Source organism: Pseudomassariella vexata, assembly GCF_002105095.1.
Source record: "Pseudomassariella vexata strain CBS 129021 chromosome Unknown BCR38scaffold_1, whole genome shotgun sequence".
Lineage (NCBI taxonomy): Eukaryota > Fungi > Ascomycota > Sordariomycetes > Amphisphaeriales > Pseudomassariaceae > Pseudomassariella > Pseudomassariella vexata.
The window spans coordinates 3,802,345-3,820,135 of NW_024467956.1; the positions used below are offsets into that span (position 1 = coordinate 3,802,345).

At 51.0% G+C, this 17,791-nt stretch overlaps 9 protein-coding genes across 9 annotated transcripts; 5 read left to right on the top strand and 4 right to left on the bottom strand.

The window, feature by feature from the left end:
- Window positions 1-153: 153 nt before the first annotated feature.
- BCR38DRAFT_404994 (uncharacterized protein) lies at window positions 154-633 on the top strand (the record flags this gene model as incomplete). Its single annotated transcript, XM_040857915.1, has 1 exon — window positions 154-633. One exon carries the CDS (start codon window positions 154-156, stop codon window positions 631-633), a length of 480 nt encoding a protein of 159 aa, XP_040721565.1.
- Window positions 634-1,778: 1,145 nt separating this feature from the next.
- BCR38DRAFT_480448 (uncharacterized protein) lies at window positions 1,779-2,102 on the bottom strand (the record flags this gene model as incomplete). The annotated part of the gene is made up of 1 exon (XM_040863277.1): window positions 1,779-2,102. One exon carries the CDS (start codon window positions 2,100-2,102, stop codon window positions 1,779-1,781), a length of 324 nt encoding a protein of 107 aa, XP_040721566.1.
- Window positions 2,103-2,105: 3 nt separating this feature from the next.
- On the bottom strand, window positions 2,106-2,768 carry BCR38DRAFT_24662 (uncharacterized protein). Its single transcript, XM_040854434.1, has one exon. The coding sequence runs from the start codon at window positions 2,641-2,643 to the stop codon at window positions 2,221-2,223; it is 423 nt and encodes a 140-aa protein (XP_040721567.1). The 5' UTR covers window positions 2,644-2,768; the 3' UTR covers window positions 2,106-2,220.
- Window positions 2,769-4,039: 1,271 nt separating this feature from the next.
- Window positions 4,040-6,707, bottom strand: BCR38DRAFT_24691 (putative MFS aflatoxin efflux pump). Its single transcript, XM_040854435.1, has 5 exons — window positions 6,189-6,707; window positions 6,001-6,120; window positions 5,425-5,901; window positions 5,025-5,364; window positions 4,040-4,939 (listed from the first exon to the last, which is right to left on the bottom strand). Exons 1-5 carry the CDS (start codon window positions 6,453-6,455, stop codon window positions 4,305-4,307), a joined length of 1,839 nt encoding a protein of 612 aa, XP_040721568.1. The 5' UTR covers window positions 6,456-6,707; the 3' UTR covers window positions 4,040-4,304.
- A 983-nt stretch (window positions 6,708-7,690) lies between these two features.
- On the top strand, window positions 7,691-8,008 carry BCR38DRAFT_480450 (uncharacterized protein; the record flags this gene model as incomplete). Its single annotated transcript, XM_040863278.1, has 1 exon — window positions 7,691-8,008. One exon carries the CDS (start codon window positions 7,691-7,693, stop codon window positions 8,006-8,008), a length of 318 nt encoding a protein of 105 aa, XP_040721569.1.
- Window positions 8,009-8,337: 329 nt separating this feature from the next.
- On the bottom strand, window positions 8,338-11,450 carry BCR38DRAFT_24721 (fungal-specific transcription factor domain-containing protein). Its single transcript, XM_040854436.1, has 7 exons — window positions 11,078-11,450; window positions 10,950-11,019; window positions 10,642-10,890; window positions 10,055-10,543; window positions 9,287-9,998; window positions 8,448-9,228; window positions 8,338-8,389 (listed from the first exon to the last, which is right to left on the bottom strand). Exons 1-6 carry the CDS (start codon window positions 11,113-11,115, stop codon window positions 8,726-8,728), a joined length of 2,061 nt encoding a protein of 686 aa, XP_040721570.1. The 5' UTR covers window positions 11,116-11,450; the 3' UTR covers window positions 8,338-8,389; window positions 8,448-8,725.
- A 733-nt stretch (window positions 11,451-12,183) lies between these two features.
- Window positions 12,184-14,908, top strand: BCR38DRAFT_418557 (uncharacterized protein). The gene is made up of 2 exons (XM_040859233.1): window positions 12,184-12,408; window positions 12,468-14,908. Exons 1-2 carry the CDS (start codon window positions 12,394-12,396, stop codon window positions 14,778-14,780), a joined length of 2,328 nt encoding a protein of 775 aa, XP_040721571.1. The 5' UTR covers window positions 12,184-12,393; the 3' UTR covers window positions 14,781-14,908.
- A 793-nt stretch (window positions 14,909-15,701) lies between these two features.
- Window positions 15,702-16,571, top strand: BCR38DRAFT_470813 (uncharacterized protein; the record flags this gene model as incomplete). Its single annotated transcript, XM_040862845.1, has 3 exons — window positions 15,702-15,938; window positions 15,996-16,232; window positions 16,518-16,571. The coding sequence occupies 3 exons, from the start codon at window positions 15,702-15,704 to the stop codon at window positions 16,569-16,571; spliced, it is 528 nt and encodes a 175-aa protein (XP_040721572.1).
- A 287-nt stretch (window positions 16,572-16,858) lies between these two features.
- BCR38DRAFT_418559 (uncharacterized protein) lies at window positions 16,859-17,748 on the top strand. The gene is made up of 2 exons (XM_040859234.1): window positions 16,859-17,227; window positions 17,298-17,748. Exons 1-2 carry the CDS (start codon window positions 17,058-17,060, stop codon window positions 17,359-17,361), a joined length of 234 nt encoding a protein of 77 aa, XP_040721573.1. The 5' UTR covers window positions 16,859-17,057; the 3' UTR covers window positions 17,362-17,748.
- Window positions 17,749-17,791: the final 43 nt, after the last annotated feature.

Consider the following 17,791-nt stretch of genomic DNA (forward strand, 5'->3'; position numbering starts at 1 on the left):
CACGACCTGTTGGACTACAATATCAACAATCAGTACTTGACTTACCAACACTTTGTGCCTTGTCTCCCTTTCCAGACACATTCGACGACGCGTATATCTTACACCCCGGCCAACCCATCCCATTCACCTTATCGTCATTAATAACAATCAACAATGTCCTCCGTTCCTGTTGACGAGAAGGCCTTGAAGGTCAACACCATTGACCTGCCTTCGAACTTCCTAACACCCACGACGACCTCCAACGAGAAGGGCTCCACGGCACCAAGCATAGAGTTACAGCGAACCTCGACGGTATCGTCGCCTTCGTCGGCCACCCGTCTCGACCCATTCGATAACGATATCGAGGCGATGATGCCGACGTCCTGCGAGAACTTGAACTCCAAGTCGCCTTCGTGCCCTAGCAGAAGCAACAAGGATTGCACCGTATGGCCTGGACAGGATCACTGGAAGAAGAAGGCGAAAGCTGCGAAGTTGAAGAACAGATCCTGCCAATGCATGGCACGCCTTAACAAGCGAAACCGAATCATGGCCAAGATTCTGATCGCCTTCCTCATCATTGGTGCTGCCGTCGGCGTCGGTCTTGGTATCAGCAAATCAGTGGGAGCCGGCATTTGGAAGCCTAAGGAACAGTGAAGGCTTTCCCAGGATTCAATCGACCATACCGACTTGACGACTTCATCATACGAACACTACGCCGAATTGCACATTCTGCTGAGGAACCGCCCTCACACGGTTTGCGAGCTCCGAAAGCTTCTGCTGTCGACTGTCCCAACCTGGACTACAGATTGACAGCATCTGTGGAGCCCGATTCATGTACACATCCGCTTCCGCCTATAGGCTGGAGGCACAACGGAGACTTCTCTATAGAGCGAGTTGGGAATTGGCGTTGGGAGTTCTTGCGCTGCGAAAGCAACTGTTATACGGACTCGAGGAGGCATATTACTGTGGACGGACTTCATTTTTCAACACGTACGGTCCAAGGGTAGATTCATGTGGGCGTGTGAGATAAGAGAGCACCCAGTGGGACCGTACGGCATACAGGTCAATGAGATAGCCGCACTCGGTTTTGAGGCGGCCAGGTACATCACTACGGAATGGTTCATACAACGTACTTGGAAGTGCTCGTAATACAGACGTGATTTCGCCGTTGGGGATGACACTTTCCGTTTGGCCAAAACCATCAGATAATGCCATAGTCGAATGTTGACCTTACTTTCAATAGGCCCCACATCAATGCGACCAGACCGTAAGCACATTTTCGCATGAATCACGAATGGGGAACAAGAAAAGTGTCACCGCCCAAAGTTGAGCTGATCCCGTCGATCTTCAAGCATTAAATCTTGCATTGAGTTTCTCCTGAAACAACTCTCATTAGTGTCACCTATGAGCCACACACGAATGCAGGAAACATTACAGATGACTGATACAACCTTCCCCGCAACGACGTTCACAAGCTTGAGAAGATCATGTTAGTCATGTCAGATGTACAGTCTTCACTTGGCAGAGATTAAGGTCCATTCGATGCATATAGTTTTCTTTAGGGGGGTCTCTTGAACTTATTGCTGATTAACATTTAACATTCATATCGGCAGGGGCGCGAATCCTGTATGGCATCGAGACTGAGGCCTTTAGAGCCATGTCTTCAAACTCGGCACTGCGCTCCCGTCCAGTCCAAGGGCTCCGCGGTGTCCGGGTGACGCCGGCATTAGCGCTTGGGGCCTAGCGGCCGGCGACTCTGCCATAGGTGCAGCAGCAGCAGCAGCAACAACGACGGGAACCTATCGGAAAGCCGGACCAGCCACCGGAGGCCTTGTGGTAGCTTGCTGCGTCACCCGCGTCGTAGCCGCAGCATTGACGCTATTGGGAGCTTTCTTCTTGGCCGTCTCGGCGAACCATCCCGGCACGCACGGTGGGCCGATGTCATTGTGTTGGCCCCAGTGCCGCTCGCGATGTACGCGCTCGAGAGCCTCGAGGTTGTAGGTCGCGGCATTCCTGCGGTCCTGCCACCGGGAGTAGAGGACTACGGCGAGGAAGACGAGCGGGATTAGGGCGAGGATTACGTAGAGGGGGGTCCAGTTAGAGCCGTCAGAGGGGCTGGACATCTTTGTGGTGGTAGTTTGTGGGGTTGTGGAGTTACGGACAAGACAGGTGATGAAAAGAGTGGTGGTTTTCCTTGAGGAAGAGCAATCTAGGAAGGTTTCACAGTTCAAGCAGGTAAGATCATGTGAAGGTGAATATGTGAATGTGAATATGGGAAATATTTGACTTGTGAGATCTAGAAGGGTGGTCGATTAGGTGTATGGGATTGTCCCCTATGCGCCTTGTTGTCGAGTCTGGAATCTCTTTGTTAGTGTTTGGCAAAGGTGGTGAAGGCTGACAGCCCCTTATGTCCAAGACGAGGATCGAGAAGGTAGGGGCGGATAAGGGATGGGGCGAGAAAAAAAAAGAAGGCGCATTTAAGGGTTCTGGAAATTGATTCGTATGGGTGGATCTCGAGTCTCGAGGTTGGCCAAGACAAAGACCTGACGGGCGTTCTGGATATGAAGTCGTCGTGGTAACTTCAGCATCTGCTCCAGGGACAGAGTAAATAAAGACAATAGCAAGCAATAAATGTTGAGTATGACGTATTTCAGTCAAAAACATTCATATAATTGCCTCGTAACAAACACATTCAAGTGAAATCTTCCGATCAATCGTCAATTCTAAGAAGCACTGGGCGAACACAGCACATGTAAGCTGACTGGGACACCCATGTGGTTAGAGGTGGGCCAAACCAGGTACTGCCACTAGTATCCAGGATAAGAAAAGATGTATCCTCGATGTTGGAAGTATCAAAGCCCCTCATTGTTGCTGCCTAAAGGCCTTGTCTGAGCGCTCGCACAACTGTATTTCTCATGTGGACCTCTCCTGAAGCTGGTATATGGGAGTAACGGTTAACGCATTAAATGAATCCACTCGGGGGATGAATAACTGCAAGACCGCGATAAGCTATGCCGGGGGTTGCTTGATACTCAGATAACGAACGCCATTGCTTCTTCAAACCACGGAGAGGTGCGTTCTTACGCTGAGAGATTGGAAACGGGATTGGACGCGTGCTTTTCAAGTTACCCTGAGAGCTACCTGCCACCTTGATTCGTTCGTCTGTTTCTTCTCCAGAGCGCTATTTGTCAGTGATGTCGGACACGAGGTATTCCGCTGACCGGGAAAAGCGCGTCGCGTCATTTGATCCACTACATGAGTACCGCAACGAGAAATGGAATTCTCATGCTTGTCAACTTACCATCTTAAAGCAGAACGGGGAATTCGACGAAGTTCCGGTGTTCCTAGTCACGTTCGCGAAGGCCGCCAGTCAGGTTTGACTACGGCTACAGGAGGGATACTACTAACGGGGTTAATAGGTTCAGAGGCTGGAATACAGGTGAAAAACTCGCATTGCTGGGCACTGCCTAGGCTTGCCGTGTTAATGTGAATCATAAGGGATTTGGTCCTTCGCTGATGCTCTACTTCTCAATAGTTTGAATTGCTATAGGATGATGCTAAGGTGAGGTCGCAATCCTTCAAAACATTGATAGATCAAATCGAACGTAATCGTGAAGCAGTTCCTCTAGTTACAGATAGTTGCACAAGTGGATATATGGGTGTAGGGTATATGTGTATAACGCTGGAAGGTGTTCTACATATACAAGACAGTAGGAAGAATTGAACAGAATCCAAGCGTAGGTGCATACCAATATGGGTAAGAGTAGTATAACACGTATGTTAGTAGATAGCTCGACTTACATAATATACCCTAGGATGTGGTATTCATGTACATCAATATATGTGTGTCTATTTATATTTGCAATTAAAGTAAAACTGTGAGGTGCGAACAAGCCAACAACGTATGTCTGACATAGTCCCGAGCATCACTTACATGCCGCGACAGATCCAGAGAAGGGTGGAACCCCGGGGCCACATGACCTTCGTCCAAATAGTCAAGACGGTCCCGGGTCAACTACACTCGCCCCTCGCAGCGTGCCTCACCACGACCCCGTTTTGGGTTAGATGTCTTTAAAGATCAACATTTTACGAAGTAGAATTTACAAGTTCATCGTATTCTATCTGTTGAGGGGAGTTGACTCCGACCGGAAGCTCCAATGTGTCGCCGAGATGGTACATGCATGTATGCGACCCCAACTGCAATACACCAGCAACTATTACAACGTCATCTAATACTACAGGGGGTTTATCTCAAGCCATTTGCTCCCTACTAATCTTCTTTGGTACCGGCTCATCCGCCGTAGCCGTCTCTTTTATCGCCTCATTCATTCCTCATCACCAGCCTCCTTCTCTTTCTCCATCGCCTTGTTAACCACCATATCCGCATCCAGTTTTTCCCCCTCATTCGTATTCACCTGCTCGTTCCCTTGCGGCGTATCAACCTCCTTTTCCGCATCCCCACCTCCATCCCCATTAGCCTTCAGCGGCATATTCTTCCTCACACTCCTCCACTCCATGGCCGCCGACCCAATAATCGTCAAACAAGTCATTATAAGTCCCACTTGAAACACCTTTCTCAGACTCTCATTGTACGCCTCCAGCACGGGGCCCCTCAACTCGACCGGCAGCGAGCTACTCAGCGTCGTGGCGCCATTCGACGAGATCATGCTAGGCGTAAACCCGGGAAGCCCCGACAATCTTTCCAAAAGCTGATTGTTGAGCACGTTCTGGCCGACGGAGATAAAAATTGCTCCTCCCAACAGCTGACTGAAGAACATCAAGGAGATACCAATGGACACATCCTTAGTAGGAAGGACGGTCTGTGCGGCTAGGTTGGGGGCTTGGAAGGTCATGCCCAGGCCGAAACCGTAGAGTATTTGGTAGCCGATCCATTTCGGGCTGGCGGTGGAAATCTCGAGGGTGGTGAGGAGACCGGCGCCCATGGAGACGATGCAGGAGCCTATCAAGTCTCTGTGAGCAGCTGATTTTCAGGTAGAGACTCTTTGGAAGGAGGACTGAAGGGAGGGTAAGAATGTGTTACTCACCCACAAGCATGAAAGGCGTGTAGTATCCGATCTTGGAAGTCATAATGCCTGTCGCCATGGAAGCAACAACCATGGAAAGAGTCAGGGGAAGGATCCGGATTCCCGAGTCGACAGCCGAAGCACCCTTAATGGCCTGAAACCAGATAGGCACGAAATAAATAAATATCATCATCTGGGAACCAAGGCAGACCGTGGCCCAGAAACCGGCCAAGATACTTCGCTGTTTGAAGATGCGTGATGGGACCGTTGCGGTTCGGGGCATGAACACTTGTACAGCTACAAAGGCAACCATCAAGGCGGCCCCTAGGGTCAACAAGGCAATGATGCGCCCATTGCTCCACTAAGAATATATCAGTATGCATGTAGGTGCAAAAGTCATTTTGAGTATCCATCGACTTACAGCATATTCCAGTCCTCCCCACTGCAAGGCCAGCAAAAGACACACCACCCCCGGGATCAGCACCATCGTCCCCGCGGCATCAAGCTGCGACAGCTTCGCCCTAGACGAGAGGTGTGTCTCCTCGCGCTCGGGAATCTGAAGCAAAAACGCAATGATGACAATCGCCACACCGCCGATCGGCAGATTGATATAAAAACACCAGCGCCACGAAACATTAGACGTGAAGGCGCCTCCCACAAGCGGGCCGATGACGGAAGCGAGTCCGAAGATGGCGCCAAATAGGCCCTGATAAAGGGGTCGCTTATGCAAAGGAACGGCATAGATAAGAACGACGACAACGCCCGAGAAGATGCCGGCCGCGCCCACGCCGGCGATGGCGCGGCCGATGATGAAGACGACGGAGCTCGGGGCGGCGCCACAAATGGCGGAGCCGATTTCAAAGAGGATGATGGCGGCGAGGAAGGTGGATTTGATGGCCTGGGAGGGTTGTTTGTCAGGAGTCAGAGCTGGATAGCTCTACGAGCAATGTTTCTTTCCACAGACAACAGTTTTTCGAGGCCTTCATCGTCGACTTACATAGAACGTATACAACTTGCCAAACAGAAGCTGGAAAGAGCACGTCGTGAGTAAATACGCCGAACCGTACCAGCCCACGTCAGGTAAAGACTTGAAGTCGTCGGTGATTTGCGGAATGGCCTGCAAATCCCATGTTAGCCTTCTTGGTCGATGATGAGTAGTATCCTGCAGTAATGGCTGGTACATGCCGTGGAGATGATCAACCTGTCCAGTGCGACAAGGAACATGGATACAAAGGTGGACAACAAGAGCAAGCCAAGCCGCAGTCCTGTGGGGTACTCGTGGTCGACGCCCGTTGAGGCCGTCGACACTGTCTTGATGACCTCTTGTTGCCTGTCCTCGTCCTGTTCCAGTACTGCATCGACATTCTGAGAAGTCGGTCTTGGTTGTGTCACATCATTGACCGAGGCTGGTAGTGTTGCGCTCTGCGCCTTCTTGGCCCACCGGAACTGCATGGCGGCTGTGACGGTATTGTGTGACGGTATTGTGCAAGTATCTTGGCGACCAACTGACACAAAGCTTGTTCGTGCGCAATTCTTATTTGCGCACAGAATATACCCGAGCACTCGGGTCAACGGTGCGCAGGAGTGTAGATCTAAACACAGAGCGGAAGAGTTGAACAGAGGGAAAGAATTCGGAATAGTATTACGGCAGATGATTTTCAATCTCCAGTAACACGGATAGTGACGAGGACATGCTATTTTCGTCCAACTATTATTTCGAAGGCGGCCAGCTGCGCCTGCAATATGTACTCAAAGTTGGGCTTGCTGGTCGACCATTTGGTCACGGCCCGGAGTTTGGCGCACCAGATTGACCGCTTACATCGCAGGAGAAGTAAGCCAACGGCCTGGCCACTGCCATGATAAGTTGCTGGTTAACAAAAATATTTGGAATGACCCGCACACTCCTCGAATATGTAATCATGCGCTACGCTAAATAGACGACGGCTGAACTACGCAGATGATGGGAAAGCGCCGTAGCGGATATTCGTCAATTTGTTGGTGCCCGAGCGGTCGTGTGGCAGGCGCACCCGAACATGTACTTCGCACCCAAATACTGATTTTTCTGACAGGGCCGGAGGAATTGATAGTGGCCGCCGGGTCAGGACCGATAATGGGGGTGGTGTGGAATCCATGTATTCCACGTGTACGAAAGCTTGAACGGCTTCCTATTTCGCCGTCGCGACCAATCAGCCTGGACCGCTGGGAACAATTTAATGACTTGCTGTCAGTTGCCGGTGTTAGTCCTATCCCCGGCTGTCGAGTGTCTTAGCTCCACAATCCCACAACCTAGAGCCCACTCGAGCGCCGGACGGAGAAGTTATCTAGCCAGGCATCATGTAGTGTGGCGAGAAGCCTTCCAATTGCCTCAGAGTATTTTCTGCACCCTTACTTTCCATACTGTAGTAATTCAGGGAGAAAAAACTGGCATCCGTCTCTCAATAACCCCTTCCAACTATCCGGCCGGTATGCCTCCTGCAACCGACGGGAAGTGCTCAACGGCCCCAGCGACTCGCGGGTAACAGGCTCTTAAATCATCTTAGACGAGAATCTCACCTACACATGGGGTCCCGATCCCGACGCCACCGCCATGAACACGCCTGAGTCTCGGACTTAAGACGGGTTTGAGCTGCAATTCGGGACAAACCACCTCTCGCACCTTTTGTTATTCTTATCTCCTCAAGGATCTTATGCTCTCCGGCGGGGCGTATAACGGCTGGCTTACCTACGCATCTAGTACGTCGAGCTACTGTATGAGGGCGGAGGACGAGCGGGCACATAAATACATTCCGAGCCTGAAGCAGGTTTGTGCTACGAGTGTTTACGCTGCCGTATCGAGCGAGCTCGTGCGTAGGGATGCACTGTACTTGGAGGGCGTTTCGATCGCGGTTCAGCCCTGCACGCTGGATGATGCCATGAAGTATGGCTGGGGGAGTTGGGCTTTTGGCCAGGACAAGGAAGAGACGCTGTGGAAACTTGGCGAGGAGTTGAGCAAAGTAGTGAAATAAGACTGGAATGATGTTGACTTATGTTGGAGCCTCAAGGAGCCCAAGGCTGTCTCTTCGCGACGATAATAATAATAATAATCATGATGTGCGGAGTACCCTTCATCTTGTTAGTCCGCTCCATAATTTACAAGCGACCAAAACCATTAGATTACCCATCCTTTAGGAACACATAATAACATCGTACCATACCGGTATTTAATGTCAGGCCCGTTCCGGTGAATACCTGATGTCCGCAAAACCCACGCAACCGGAGCTAAGAAACTTATCCGAGCACCAAATTAAGCACCCAGGCATCAGCTGGCATCACCTCTACAGCTCATCAGAGCCAACAGCTAGAAGCAGCCGGGAGTGAGGCCTCATGCAGGCACAGCGAGCAAAATCCTACAATCGAGTAAGCACTGGCGCCGCATGCAATTCTACGGACAGCGGGTAAGCCTACGTATCAGCTGGCGGTTTTTACCGCACTCGGAGATTAAAACATGGTATTCCAAGTTTTGACGCGGGCTTAATCCTTCCGAGTCATTTAATTCGGCTTATTGTAGTCCATGCACGTTTGTGACAGGGAGTTGGATGCGAATGGACACGAATGATCTAGCTGCTGTAGTTAAAAGTCTACTAGCAAATCAGTGTAGGAAGCCTCACCGCTCGCGAGTTCAACATAAGCCATTTTCTGCGCCACTGAGTCATTTCGAAGCAGGTCATAAAACAGCACTGTCATTATGGATACATCCAGCCGTTTGTCGGCGGGTTCCCCACGTTCGCGAAGCCCTGGTAATTGACTGGTTGCGTACTACTCCCAAACATGTCCCAATCAATCGCTGTAGAGTCCGCAAATCCTAGCATTTGTTCCCACGGCATGTCGAGACTGCTTGGCGCCGCTCTGTCAGCAGGAATGGCCGAAGGGGGAGGCTTGTCACTCGAAGCCTCTTCTTTCATCAGCTCGTCGGATCCCACCAGTTTCTGCAACCTCGAGATGTAGTAGGGCTGCACAACTGTGGCGCCTTGGGTGGCTCGCAGAAACTCATGTCGCCTTTTCCACGCCCGGAGAACAAAAACGGCAAGGGCGCCATTAGGTTTATTTGCAAGGTCGAACAGTTCTGTGTGGAACTGGTAGAATTGCTCGACGACGAGCCAGGCTCTTTCCACCAGCTTCCCTTGGGGGCGTGTACATAATTGTCCGACCATGTAGAGGAAAACTTCAATCTGGAAGTGGGCCATCTCTGTAATTTTTCACGTCAGCATGCATATTCACGATGGTGTATGGAGCATAGTACCTACCGAACCATAAAAAGTAACCCATCTTCTGAGCTTGCGTGTATAATATCACGCTGTTCTCGCCGGTGCTGACAGCGATCTTGAATAAGTTGTCCTTTGGCGTCAGGATTTCCGTACCCCATTCAGGCTGCTCCCTAGGCGGACAGATGAGGTCACGGAGCTTACTCATCATGGTTGACCGTGTTTTGATGGCGAGTTCATGCACTGGCCCCATTGACAAGTCGCCATACTTTCTGATGACCTCAGACAGTTTTTCATCAAGTTCGTCGAGTTTTTCTCGCGCCGCGTCGACTTCTGCCGTAGGGGGCGAATTAGGGTCGCCTAACTCGTTCTGTAAGATGACAGATTCCAGTCCAGGATACCTGAGCAGTAGTTTGGCAATTTCGTAGTTCGTCAAGCAGAATATCATGTCGGTTGGACCATCCCGTGCTTCCACCGAGTTCATCGTGGGGAAGAGGTCAGCATCGTTGATATTTCTTGGCTCCTTGGTGTCCCACGATCGTGGCAGTAGCGACTGGCCCAGTCCAGACATCAAGGCATACGTGGCATCGAGCAGTACAATCTGCCACCAGACGCGGCGCCGCATTTCCGATTCGAATGCGGGCAGACCCAGCGTGTCGCCGTCTCGGTGAAGACCCATCTTCTGGGCAATTCTAACGATGACGCCATTCAAAATCCACGCGGCATGTCTGTCATAACGACCGGATAACGACATCTGAAGACACAGGTTAGTAACTGCGGTGGGCTTGAGCCGCTCGGTATGCCACGTACCAGATACAGAACCATAGCCTGCAAAATAACCAGGTTATACTTGTGTAAGATGCCGATACGCATCAGGGTGATACGAACGCCGGTGGAAAACCGCTTGAAGGCCTCGTCTTTGGTATACCCCAGCATGCTAAGGCATTCTTGCTCTGATAATGCAATAGCAGACATGGAATAGATAGAGAACAATAGTGCCTCAACATTCTTGGGAATGTTGGCTCGACTAGTCGCTGCCTCAACGATCAAAGGCTGGATTGTAGGGACATGAATCACCTTGGTCAATGGGTTCACTCGGTCGAGGAAAGTCTGCCACAAGCGGAATGCGTGTGCTGGTTCTGGGTGTAAGTCCTCTGTGCTGGAGCCCCAGCCCGAGCCAGACCCGCCATCTGAGAATATCAGAGCAGTATTCTGATCTGGTGTTTGCGCATCGGACGGGGTACAGTAGCTGTCGTCGTCCTTGTCATCATTATCTACGATCTCGCGCATGGCGCGTAGCTACTTGACTCAGTCAGCACGTGACTGAGAGTGGAGGGCCGGTGAGTGATATCTGGTCATGATCGCAAGAGAGAGGTCCAGCAAGTGGTATAGCTCACCTCATCATGAACCTCTGCCCAGAGGTAACTATCCATAAAACGCACTCCGCCATCATCCTCAATGAGTTTCCCGGCCGACTTCCAAGGATCGTCGGGTCCCTGTGTTTCAGTGCTTGTGGGAGAGGGTTTGGTAGTGGCATACTCTTGCAAAAGCTCTTCACACCTGGATAGGCGCTGCTGTAAGTCTTGATTCGGCCGCCTGCGCTTTCTTGCAGGCGCCGGAGTGCTCGGGGTGCAGGTGACGTTTGCCTAACCCAACACTTGTCAACTTTTCAAGCAACGTGTTGACGAGCGTCATATCATCTCACCTTGACACAATTTGCACATGGCGTGTGGCGATCACATTTTATCTTGCGGTGTTGACACAAGACGCAGGCACTAATGTTTCGGTCAGCACATGCATGTGAAGAAGATCTGCGGCAGTCCGTAAACTTACAGAACCCGCGGTGTCTTCCCGGATGAAGCGGATGACATGCCGCTGTTTATCGATCAAACCCAGAATTCAAAAAGAGAAGACGTTCTGAATAAACGTATGGGTAGCTCAAACACGGCCTTGAAGCATTCGTAGGGCTCGCCGGAGCGGAATGACAATTAGACCCGGCCCCCCCAGCTTGATGCTTGAAGCCCACCCCAGGTCACGGTCGAAAGCGCTGCTCGATTGAGAAGAGAACGTCAAACACAAAAGTTTTCGAGGGGTATGAGGCTATCTTTGTCCTGTTGAACGGATCGTCGCTGCGTATTGTTGAAAAGTGGCGGTCTCTGAAAAGAGCGCCAGCTGTGCACTTTGTTCCGTTGCACAGGGCTGATGCTGATCAGCAGCATGCAGGTGTGAATAGACTAGTCCCGATAAATGCGCGGTACTCCAAGGTAAGGTCGTGCTCGCACGCAGTCAGTCCGAGGGTGGGATGCAATGCAAGGTCTGAGAGAATTCAACCCAGCCAGTGTCATCATGCGAGCAATGTAGTAGGCGCGACTTGCCGTTTCACCGGATGCCGGGTGCAGGTCTACAAGTGCCTGGCATCAGAATTGATCAGCTGGAGGGAGGTGGGGCCCCAAGTGCGAACGGCGCCTACTGACAAGAGCCGAACTCGAATTCGAAAGCCTCGGATTCGTTCTTGAATTCGAACTGCGACGACCAACAGCAATGGGGGTATGTCAAAATCGGCATGAAAACTTGAAATGCTTAGCTCCAAGAGGATTTTTCCTCATTATGACGAGCTTGATTGTTTCATCCTATGCCGGCTTGCTTACGATATCTGTTCTGGTGCCTGACGCCAGCTGTCACCAAAACAAATTAGGTTCAACTCGAGATGCCAAGTCTAAGGCATCGGGCGGAGTTCAGCCCGGACGCCGCATTTATGCAGTATCATAAAATTCAGAATGCCCCAAAACACATTAATTCAAGCACAGCTAGACGCGAATTTGTCATGCTCCGTATCGAGTGTCGAACGACTCCACTGCCCTAACCGAGCCAGTAGTATTGCTGCAATAGTTAATTACCGTCACGGCTGCACGAAGACCGGCAACCGGAGTTTGACCCCACGAAATTTTGTTGCCGGCAGCACTTGCAGGTCGAGCTGGGGTCTCCAGAGGACGAAGAGGTTTTCCTCTATACCAAATACCAATTGGCACCATTTGCAGTGGCCTTCTGTCTCCTCAACATTGGAACTAGCAGCATTGACAAGTAATTGACAAGTAATTGATATTGTTGTTCCAAATTGCCATGGTAGCAAGGACTACCCGCCTCTAGATATGCGCCGTTTTGTTGTACGTTTGTCGATTCTTTGCGCAGTCCACAATTCAATAACTAACAAGTCCTCTCATAGGGAAGGAGCTTGGCTGCGAGGGCCTCAATTAGCAACTATGCCATCCCGCGCAGGTCAATATGTCGGCCCATGACCCGAGCGTATACTGCTACCGCCCAGCAACGTCAAACCGCTTTTCACTCACAAATCGAAGATCCCACTTCCTCGGCTATACTATCCTCCCTCAAGACGGCCCCTGAGACACCACAAACCTTGACCGAGAAGATCGTGCAGAGATACTCGGTTGGACTAGCGCAGGGGAAGAAGGTCAAGGCAGGCGACTATGTCACTTTGGCACCGCATCACTGCATGACTCACGACAACTCATGGCCTGTCGCCCTCAAGTTCATGTCCATTGGCGCGTCCAAGATACATGACAACAAACAGATTGTCATGACTCTGGACCACGACGTGCAGAACAAGAGCGAGACCAACTTGAAGAAATATCAACAAATCGAAGGTTTCGCCAAGAAACATGGCGTCGACTTCTATCCGGCTGGGAGGGGCATCGGTCACCAGATCATGGTCGAGGAAGGATACGCCTGGCCAGGCACAGTCACGGTGGCTTCCGACAGTCATAGCAACATGTATGGTGGCGTTGGATGCTTAGGTACTCCCATGGTGCGAACCGACGCAGCGAGTATATGGGCAACTGGAAGGACTTGGTGGCAAATTCCGCCAATCGCAAAAGTTACGCTTACTGGTATTTTGCCTCTGGGTGTGACTGGGAAGGATGTTATCGTGGCACTCTGCGGTCTGTTCAACCAGGATGATGTCTTGAATCACGCGATTGAGTTCAATGGTTCCGAGGAGACCATGGCAAGTATACCAGTGGACGACCGCCTCACCATTGCTAACATGACTACCGAATGGGGTGCACTGACTGGCCTCTTCCCCATCGACTCCACGCTCAAGACATGGCTGCGTGCTAAAGCAACGGTTGCGGCAGTAATCAACGACGGGGTGGCCCTGAACCAGATCTCTCATGAAAGAATCGACGAATTAATCCGCAATCAGCTATCGGCAGACCCTGGCGCGACATATGCCAAGTCGATATATCTCAACCTCTCGACTCTGGCACCTTTTGTCGCGGGACCAAACTCAGTCAAGGTAGCCACCCCTCTAAAGGACCTACAGGCCCAGAACATCAAGCTGGACAAGGCATATCTTGTCTCCTGCACAAACTCGCGAGCCTCAGATCTCGCAGCTGCAGCAAGAGTTTTCAGAGAAGCCGCACAAAATGGCGTCGAGCCAAAAATTGCGGCAGGTGTTAACTTCTATATTGCCGCTGCATCCATTCCAGAGCAAGAACTCGCCGAAGAGACAGGCGACTGGCAGGTTCTGCTGGATGCTGGTGCTCAGCCTCTGCCATCTGGGTGTGGACCCTGCATTGGCCTTGGCACGGGTCTGCTAGAGCCCGGTGAAGTGGGCATCAGCGCCAGTAACCGCAACTTCAAGGGAAGAATGGGCTCGACGGACGCCAAGGCGTATCTTGCCAGCCCGGAAGTTGTTGCAGCTAGCGCTCTTCAAGGCAAGATCGCAGGACCAGGTTGGTACGAGAAGCCCGAGGGCGTCGAAAAGGTCATCATTGGCGAGGGCAACGGCAACCTCGAACAGGACAAGGCCATGAGCATCGAGGACGCCCTTGAGAAGCTTATTGCACAGGCAGACAGCTTGATCTCCGTTGCCGAGCAAAGCGAGGGCAGCAGCACTGAAGCAGAACCCGAGGGCGAGGAGACGCTCACTGACATCCTCCCCGGCTTCCCTGAAAAGGTCGAGGGCGAGATTGTCTTCTGCGACGCCGACAACATTAACACGGATGGCATCTACCCCGGCAAGTACACCTACCAAGACGGCGTTTCCGTCGAGAAAATGGCCGAAGTATGCATGGAAAATTACGACAAGGCCTTTGGCGGCATCGCCAAGGCCGGTGATATTCTCGTGGCGGGCTTCAACTTTGGCTGCGGCAGCTCGCGCGAGCAGGCCGCAACGGCCATCCTGGCCAAGAAGATCCCACTTGTGGTCGCAGGCAGCTTCGGCAACATCTTCAGCCGCAACAGCATCAATAACGCGCTCATGGGCGTCGAGGTGCCGAAGCTGGTGCAGAGGCTGAGGGAGACATTCAAGAGCGAGACGGAGGAGGGGAAGGCCCTGACGAGGAGGACGGGGTGGAAGTTTTTGTGGGATGTGAGGAGGAGCAAGGTTACGGTTACCGAGGGAGAGGGCGGGCAGACGTGGAGTCAGAGAGTGGGCGAGCTCCCGCCAAATGTACAGGAAATAATTGCGAGGGGCGGGCTGGAAAAATGGGTCAAGCATGAGATTTCGAAGGCTTAGATTTGGGTGTATATATAGTCTGAATGGTAAAATACCCGGTTACAGAGTATGGGGTCAGCTCAGGCTTCAGTGGATGGGTATTCAGGGATTGTTTTGTGAGGTTTGAGGAATCGAATCATTGCCTGCGATGTTCCAATGCATCTTTAAGGAAGTCGTCCCGATACCGTAACGAAGGCCTCGCCGAGTCTACTCTGCGTTCGTCCATGCCTCCGCAGACCTTCATGGCAGCTACAGGCAGGTTGAGGGGCGAGTCAGAAAGGGGCATTCAGTGTCTATGACCAAAGGGTGCTCCTACGATGACCGGTGCCTAGTTGAGTAGTTCAAGCTAGGTCTAGTAAACCAGAGTCTCGAACGCTTTAGTAGAGTGCGACCTGGTTAGCCATTTTGAACCGTCCACGTGGTCAGCTGAACGGCCAGCTGGACGGATAGCTGCAGGCAATCAAGTATTGGTTTATGAAAGTTTGACTTTGTAATCCGAATCGAGGATGGATTCGAGAAGCCTCGTCGTTTGTTTAGGTTGTCCTGAAAAATATCTGCCAAAGTTGTGTTTCTAGGTTGATGGTGTTACTGAGTGGCCAGATCGTGCCTGCCTGTTTGCTGGTTGTGTTCGCGCCTGCTCCTGCCCTCTTTGTGTAAGTGCTGTGTTGTGGAACTGTTTGCTAGTATCGCAAAGGTCGCAACTTCCTCTGCATAAAGCTATTCGAGGCGTGGGCGTCCACACGTCTTGGTTCCGTTATCAAACATGACCTACCTAGGTACTTAAGTAATCAAAACCAGGGCTTTTCCCCCACCCGGCCGTGAAATCTCATCTACATGAAGCCTACCTCATGCAGAGCTGCTCTAAAGAGAAGCTGACTGAAGGCCTCGTTTCTCAATTTGGTATATCGGAGTATCATATCTCTCATTCTCACCAGTACCAACATGCTGCCAATCCACGTCATCCTGAACCTCGTGGTCATCATCGGTATTGCTCTCGCTAGCACTGCTGTGCCTAGTCACTTCCAAGGAAGCTCAGGCCTGCGCCATGCTGCTCAGGCCTCTGGAACCGGTCCCACTCCGATTTTCACTGCCTTCAACGACGACCACATGGCCATGGATTCAGACATCTCGAGCCGTCGCCTCGCCAAGAGAGCATACTTCACCTGTTGGGAAACCTTGGTTAGTCAAATTATGAATCTGTCAATCGGAAAAGCTGTGCCTGCTGACTTGCCAAAGCCCAAACCCCTTGTCACAGAGGACTGCCAGAAAGTCATCACCGACATCAGAGCCTACCAGGGCAATGTGTCGGTAGTCCACGGTATCTGCGCAACATGGTACAACGGTACCTGCAAAGCCCAGTTCTGTACCATGAACAAAGCCCCCAAGCGCGGGATGAACGTGTCTTCCCAATGGATCGCCGACCATCTCGAAAACCCTCTGCTGGACAGTTGTGTCAGAGATGGGCAAGACGGTGTAAGTGGGGACTGCAACAACATAAACTCAGCTTGTGGAACTTATCGATTGTACTTGAAGCGTCACTGAGAGGATGGCGAGGGGAGTGAATGGTGCTTACGGGTTGCTTGGCACTTGGGGTATTGGCTATTAGCTCTCTGGAGGTGAAGCATTATGTTCGCGCCGCCTGATTGTCCAGTATCCTCATATACCAGACTGATGATATCTCCAAACAGCTTAATGAACATGAGAATCTAGTAGATCACTCGTATCAGCCACTTTTCTCCTGACGTAAAATAATCATAGGCGTTAGATTACGTCGAGAGACAGACTTTGGCGGAGGAAAAGCACAACGGCTGATCTTCCACGACTGTATATACTGAATGAAGGACAACTCTTACAGCCAGTGTACTGCTTTCGTAGTCGAAGGATTCCAGCTGAGTTATTTTACCGCCACACAAATAAATAGAAGCCCAATTGACCTGTGATACTACTTTGATTCAAGGGGTTCCGAGGCTGGGAATACTAGGTGGAACGGCAGTTCTGATTGGCCAATGCCATAAATATCTAGCAAAAACTAGCCTAAGGCTGTATTGAAAAAGAGACACCAGCGAGTGCGACTTGGGAAATAAATAACTCTGCCGACCTTTCCAATCTCTAGGCATTGTTTCATGTCTTTTTCTTTTGCTGCTTGCCACAATTCACTGCCCAGACTCAGCAAAAACCCTCAACAGTCTACACTACATCATCATAGACTCGACTTCTTAGCCTGCTTACTATGGTAGACCACACCGACAAATATACACGCTTTCTCGGAAATATATTACCAAAATTCATGAATCTACAATGATCTTCCGCCACAGAGTCACAACCTTATTTTTCACCGCCCTGGCACTGACCCATCTGGTCTACTCTAAACCGATGCAGGATGACGGACTCGATACGATTTCGGCCCGAGCATTAGAAAGCTACCCTTATCAAACGAAACAGAATCTTGGTCATGTCTCGATAAAGTTGTACCTACTTGTCTATCTTGTGGACATGTGTGTGGTAACAGATTATTGTCTAACATCGATTTGCCTACAGAACCCCAATCTCCGAGATTGTGCGCGAGCCACGACTCACTTCAGGGCCCATGACCGCACGATGATATATTGGTTGCTATCCCTCCATCCTTCTGTCCTTCCTTCCTTGATACTGTTCGGTGTAACCATCATCACGACCGTCTGACTGACCTGAACCCCGCCACGTCATAGTGCGCCGAAGCCGACAAAATACAGTGGACCCTGCTGAGCCGGTGCGGAAAGAGGCGAACAACGGCTGGTTGAGCTTAAGATATGAGTTATCAATCTAGGAATGTGCCGCTGTGGTGATGACAAAGATTCAATCAATACTAATATCTCAGAGACAGAGAGGACTGCAGAATAATAAGAGTTTTGTTCGCCAATTGTCTTCGAAATATAGGCATTTCTACGGACTATTACCTCAATGTAAACCCGTTGTTGGTACAGGTGAACAATACTATACCTGTTAGTCGTATTTGTGGTTTCTATGGTTTCTTCACTAGCAATTCTACGATA

Excerpts from the sequence above, each read along its gene's own strand:
- BCR38DRAFT_24662 (XM_040854434.1), bottom strand. The coding sequence starts at position 2,643 with ATGTTTTTGACTGAAATACGTCATACTCAACATTTATTGCTTGCTATT.
- BCR38DRAFT_24691 (XM_040854435.1), bottom strand. The coding sequence starts at position 6,455 with ATGCAGTTCCGGTGGGCCAAGAAGGCGCAGAGCGCAACACTACCAGCC. Across the intron at positions 5,902-6,000 it reads GCAAGTTGTATACGTTCTAT|GCCATCAAATCCACCTTCCT; the intron begins GTAAGTCGACGA and ends CAACCCTCCCAG. Across the intron at positions 4,940-5,024 it reads CACGCCTTTCATGCTTGTGG|GCTCCTGCATCGTCTCCATG; the intron begins GTGAGTAACACA and ends GAGACTTGATAG.
- BCR38DRAFT_24721 (XM_040854436.1), bottom strand. The coding sequence starts at position 11,115 with ATGTCATCCGCTTCATCCGGGAAGACACCGCGGGTTCT. Across the intron at positions 10,891-10,949 it reads CATGTGCAAATTGTGTCAAG|GCAAACGTCACCTGCACCCC; the intron begins GTGAGATGATAT and ends GTGTTGGGTTAG. Across the intron at positions 9,999-10,054 it reads AGGCTATGGTTCTGTATCTG|ATGTCGTTATCCGGTCGTTA; the intron begins GTACGTGGCATA and ends CTGTGTCTTCAG.
- BCR38DRAFT_418559 (XM_040859234.1), top strand. The coding sequence starts at position 17,058 with ATGATCTTCCGCCACAGAGTCACAACCTTATTTTTCACCGCCCTGGCA. Across the intron at positions 17,228-17,297 it reads GGTCATGTCTCGATAAAGTT|AACCCCAATCTCCGAGATTG; the intron begins GTACCTACTTGT and ends ATTTGCCTACAG.